Consider the following 6,071-nt stretch of genomic DNA (forward strand, 5'->3'; position numbering starts at 1 on the left):
AGTGCCAAAAGTAACTACTCGGGTATAAAGTATATACTTTTTGGTCACCATGTGCACGGAAAAACATTTGACAGATAAAAAGTATAAGAATGGAATTTGGGGCAAGCCTACTCAGAATGATAGAACACTTAGTAAAGAAGGGGAGGAGAGACGGCATGGAAGGAAGTCAACACTCATCATGTGTTTACTAGAAAACAAGTACTGTCCTAAGCACTTTACGTAAAACTGAAATCGACTTAACGCTCCTTTACCAAGTAATTACAAACCTACATATTCGAACATCAAAGGAATTAAACATAAACTCTCTGAGAATCTTGAACTGATTTCATTTTCCTTTGGGGTACAGGCTAAGCCCATCACATTTATCATCCTTATATATGCAGATCGAAGGCTCAGAAACCTATTAAATTATTTAAATTATTCCCAGAAAGTAATTCATGAATATCATTACCTCATTGAAATATTCAAGAGGTTAGTTCTGATGATCCAAAAATTCTGTTCTCATAAGTGTTCTTTGATAAGAGTTACTAATTTCAATATACATCAAGAGATGCGCTGCTAGTATCGAAGAATAAATTATGACAATTTACATTTTTAAGCTTATTCAGCTTCCAGGGATGATGATAAGGAGAAATAGGGTTAAAAATGGAATTGGGATAGATTTGACTCCACTGAGGAATTCACTTTAATAGGGTCGTCACTGGCTGGCTGTTTCTGTTTTATTGATTTACAGTAAAATGGTCACTTCAGTGAAAACAAGCTTTTCGGGAGAGGTGGGAAGGAAGTTAAAGAAAAATGCCTGTGTTTCCAATGCATAAGGACCTGATCCTGGACCTTTGAAACAAGAAACAAACTGAAGAGGATTTTTAAGCATCCGATAACACTATAATTAAAACGCACCTGTGAGCAATTTTATTCTTACATTTCTGATATTTCAATTAGTGATTTTGATAAAATATTTAAAATTCTAATAACTGCAACGTTAAATTAGAACACGGTACAAACTTGCACATATGTTACAAAGTCTTTATCCACATCTACTTTCCCATGGAAGATTAAGGACACTGTAATATGTGGTGCTGTTTGTGGCTGACTTAGAACATTGTCACCATGAAGTGAGTGTTTAGAGCGTCATTCTTTGCATTAAGTAAGACAAAGAAACGCTCTGAATTTTAAATAGTTTTCCCAATTACTCCTTAAGGAAAAAAAGCTGACAAATTCATTAAAATCCTGACGTATCTTCATAACAGCAACAAAGAGAAGTCATGAATATTTTTTGATGTGGACGAAAAAAAGAAATCTTCACAGGAAACCAAGAAAAGTATCAATAAAAGGGCATAAAATTATTGTACATTCCTGTTCATGAAAGAATTAGCCTCAGTCTTGAAAACCATAGAAAACACAGCTCTCAGATCATTATACTAGAAGAACGAGAAAGTTCTTGAATACTTATAATCTACATTTTGAACAAGAATCATACAGTGGATTTCACAATGCATTACTTAGGCTATATATGAATTAATCTATTTTAATTAATAAAACTGAGTGATTTTTAATGCAAACCAATTATAATTATGTAAATATTTGTGTTTACCTAAACAGAACCAGAACTATGAAAACGGTTGATTTTCGAGCATAATGAGCTTATAGATAATTGCTTTTCTTTTTTGATTCTTTTATACTGTAATAACGTTGCAATAAAAATAACCACTTAAAAAAAAAAAAAAAAGAATGTCTTCACTCTGAATTAAATGGCACTCGCTCCATCTCCAAGGGCTGAACCGCGCGAAGGATGTGCGCGTCTATCGGTTCCAGGAGCGCGAAACCCACAACCTTTGTCCGGGGCAACATTCGACATGGCGTCTTGAGCCCAGACAAAGCCAAAAACTACCCAGTGACCCGGTCATTGAACTACCAGTGAACACCACACACGGTTAACAGGAAAGCAAAAACTTACTGTTATTTGTTGGTTCAGGAAACCCAGCCTTTGGACCACTCCATCCTTTGTTTTCCCCTGTCTGAAAGAGTAAAACAATTGTTTAAATCCAGAGAAGCAGACTTATTCAAAAAGGAAAAAGTTAACTCATCAATTAAGCAAAGGTAAAGGTCTCTCACAAAACTCTGCGTATTCTCTCCATCTCTGACCCCAGGACCATGGACACAAGAGCAACTAACTTAAACAGTATCATCCATCCCTTTTTTACATTCAAATCTGTTTATGTCTCCTTCAACTTTCATCTGTTCATTTAAATTTACAATTTAAGTCAACGAGGGACCCCATATTCAGTATAAGTATTACATGCAACATGGGCTCTATCTAGATGGTTAAAAAAGTAGATGATTCTTATCCAAATAGTAAACAATAATCATCATCACAAGTGCTAAAGTGACTAAAAGAGCTTCTTTAACACTCCTGAGGTCAAATTAACAATAAAGATATTACTGTCTGTTCTGGAAAAGTCCTATGATGACAATCACCAGATATTGCTAACGACGTATGCAAAAATTAAAAACTAAGTCCTACCTTTAAGTAAAACTTGTTAATATCCTAACTTTCACCAGATGATTTGATGTATGTTTGGTGTAATACATTCTGAAACTCAGATATTTTGAAGTAGTATTATCAAATTAATTAATGACATTTATTGATTATGTTCTCTTTCTGGGGAGCTGGTATTATTGATGGGAGGCACTCCAGGAAAGAAAAGGCATACTTCCTATCATAATCAACATTTTATATTTGTAATCAGCTGTCAAAGATCAAATGGATAAATTAAATCCAGATGTAAACAAAAAAATACAGTTCTAGCAAATAGTGTATCGCTGTAAAGGATGGGGGAGGAGTAAATGTTTGTAAATGCAGATGTATGCTGGTGGGAAGGCCAGGGGAGATTCCCACTCCTCCGCGAAGCACAAGACAAGACTACAGAACGGGAGGAACGCAGACTGTGAGGAGCAGTAAGTCGGAGGGAAGTGCACGCAGTAAACAATAAGCCACCTTCAGCGGGGAAGAACAGGCTGATTAGAAGAATGCAGATTCTCAGGCATTTGAGGTTAGTAATAATAAATTCAGCATTTCATCCAACCTCTCTTATTTCCTCTTCCTATTGATAACCGAGGTTGGATGACATTCCCTATGCCTAATTTTTCACCTTCAACTGAATTTCAAGCCTACTGCTCTCTCGTTTCTACCTCAACAATCTAATGAAACTGCTTTTGTAAGATTTAGGCTTAAACACAACAGTGTGAACACGAGGAGTAACCTCTTCTCTCTCCCAAAACATGTCTAAATTGATACTCTAATAATCCATAAATAATGCAAGAAATTTCCCAGTTTTAAAGCATATGAAGAATTGAAATCCAACCGCCCAAAACTATTTATCAAAAATATACACATCAAGTCAATCATCCATGAAATTTCAGAACCCGCGGGGTAAAAAAAAAAAAAACTGAGAAGCATCGAGAGGAAGAAGAAACATAAAGGTTTCGTATCAGGCTGAAGACTCAGAAGGCACCGGAGTTTCAACAGCAAGACGAGGAGTCAGAAAACAGGTGTAACGCCTTCAAAACTGAAAAATATTACTTCCAATTTAGAATTGTATCTCAGGAAAACTATTAAGTATGTGGGAAATGGAAAGATATTTCAGACCTATGACATCGCAAAAAAAATTTTTCCCACGTATCCTCTCTCAGAAGTATGTGCTCCATCAAAACAAAGACGTCAATTAAGAACGAGGGAAATTGTCCAGAAAACAGGCAACTCAAAGGGGTAGAGAGGCGAAAGGAAATTCGAGGATAATGGTGAAGAGATCAAAGTTTTTTACAGACACTTCAAAGGAGGAGATACAAATGGTAAACACATGATAAGATACTCGACATTATTAGTTACTGGGAAATGCAAATTAAAATCCAGTGAGATAACATTATACACCTACTAGTCTGATCAAAGTTATCAAAACCTCAAAACCGACCATACCAAGAACTAGAGAAGATGGGAGGGGCGGGACTGGACCACTCCAGTATTGCTGGAGGGAATGCAAAATCTGGACAACTCTTCAATTTCTTATAAAGTTACACGTGGATTTATTATACAAATACATCCATGTAAAGAGTTATACATGAATGTTTATAACCACTTTATGATAGCCTCAAACTAGAAACAACCCAAAAGACTGAGAAGAATAAAACAATAAACAAAATAATAATAAATGTGACATCCCGGATAAATCTCAGCGACAAGAACTAGAGACAAAAGACTACATAATACGGAATTCAATTTATCTGACACTCTGGAAAAGACAAAATTATAAGAGACAGAAATCAGACCCGTGTCTGCCTGGGCCCGAGGACGGGGGAGGAGATTAACTACAACTGGGCATTAAGAAAATTTGGGAGATTAATATAAATGCTGTAAATCTTAATAGCAGTGGTGATTAAAGAGTATACACATACGTATTTGTCAAAATTCATTGAAATGCACCTCAATCGATCACATTTTTTTTTTTACTTGGGGGGGCATATTAGTGTATACTCAAAAGAATTTCTTTGTGAGGATATTTATTTTTATTTATCAAATCTTCATCTCATATTCAATATTCGCTATGCTAAGGACACTATTCTACATGCTATACAAACATCAACTCACGGTGAGAGATGCCTTTAGGCAGAGACTGAGCCTAAGGGTCTCGGACTAACATTTTTTACACCGTTTACTCTTTTGTGCTATTTGAATTCTTATTCAAAAATATACACATCAAGTCAATCATCCATGACTTGCTTTCTTGCTTTCTGAAAAAAAAAAAAAAAAAAAAAAAAAAAAAACCTTTTACATACGGCTCTTGCCAGTCACCAAGGATCTTCTTATTGACGGGTCAGTGTTGAGACCCTCTCCTATTTGATCTCTGCAGCAGTGGCTACCACCTGTCTCCTAAATCACTCCCTCCCTCTTTCTGTCAGTATTCTTCCCCTCTCCTTCTTCCTGTATCCTCCAGGCAGATGAGCTGCTGCTGAAATCCCACCAGCTACGCTTCAGACACACCGCTGGTGTCCCCGCCGGCCCCCTCCGGGCCACCGCCTTGGTCCAGACCTCAGCACGTGTCTCACCCCAGTCAAACCCACTCACTGCATCACTTACAGGCTCGTCTTTTGAAGACTGCAAACCAGATCTTAAATGACTAATTCCTCAAGTTCTTTACGTCACGTAAAAACAATGATCTCAGCTATTTCTGACCTCCAGATCCATCATCACGCTCTCTAGGCTCCGGGATACTATAATTTCTGTTATGGGATTAAAACTCCTCACCCCTGACACTGACGGTCAGTTCCTTGAGTGTGGGGACCAGGTGTCGGTCATCGGGTCACCTTCAGCCGTATTTGGTATTTGGTGAGTACGATGGCTGATTTATGGGTCCGCCTGCCCGGGCTACAGTGCCCAGGTATTTATTTGAAGACCATCCTGGGTGTTTTTGTGAGGGTGTTTTGGAGAGAACTTGGCATTTAAATAACAGAACTCCGAGGAAAGCAGACTGCTCCCCATAATGTGGGTGGGATCACCGGTGGACGGCGGCTGGAAGGAAAGGCTGACTCCCAGGAACAAGAGGGAGTCTCTGGCAGACTGACTTCGGGCAGCGGCCAAAACTGCTTCATGAGTCTCCAGCCCACCGGCCTGCCCAGCAGATTTCGTACTAGCCAAGCTTCCACAATCCCGCGGGCTGACTCCTTAAAAGAAGCCTCTGTGTGTGATGTACATCCGCGCTCCCCAACCTTTTTGCCACCAGGGACCGGTGCTCCTATGAGAATCTAATGCCTGATGATCTGAGGTGGAGCTGAGGCGGTGATGCTGGTGCTGGGGAGCGGCTGCAAATACAGATGAAGCTTTGCTCACTGGCACACCGCTCACCTCCTGCTGTGTGGCCCGGTTCCTAACAGGCCACTGACTGGTACCGGTCCATGGCCCGGGGTTTGGGGACCGCTGATGTATATGTACATATGTCTGTATGTGTCTGTGTAGATCTATATGTTTATGAACACACACGTATGTGTTTATACATGTATATCATACATACACATAT

At 38.8% G+C, this 6,071-nt stretch overlaps 1 protein-coding gene across 7 annotated transcripts in view; it reads right to left on the reverse strand.

The window, feature by feature from the left end:
• The window catches only part of STAU2 (staufen double-stranded RNA binding protein 2), a 232,365-nt gene that overhangs the window by 137,704 nt on the left and 88,590 nt on the right, over positions 1 to 6,071 (reverse strand). For 6 of the 7 annotated variants that reach the window (XM_023534609.1, XM_023534608.1, XM_023534610.1 and 3 more), the window contains one exon: positions 1,958 to 2,018. The exons of the other annotated variant lie outside the window; for it this stretch is intronic. In XM_023534609.1, coding sequence (XP_023390377.1) covers positions 1,958 to 2,018 — 61 coding nt within the window. The remainder of the gene's footprint in view (positions 1 to 1,957; positions 2,019 to 6,071) is intronic. 7 annotated transcript variants of the gene reach the window in all.

This window comes from Pteropus vampyrus, unplaced genomic scaffold (assembly GCF_000151845.1).
Source record: "Pteropus vampyrus isolate Shadow unplaced genomic scaffold, Pvam_2.0 Scaffold127, whole genome shotgun sequence".
Lineage (NCBI taxonomy): Eukaryota > Metazoa > Chordata > Mammalia > Chiroptera > Pteropodidae > Pteropus > Pteropus vampyrus.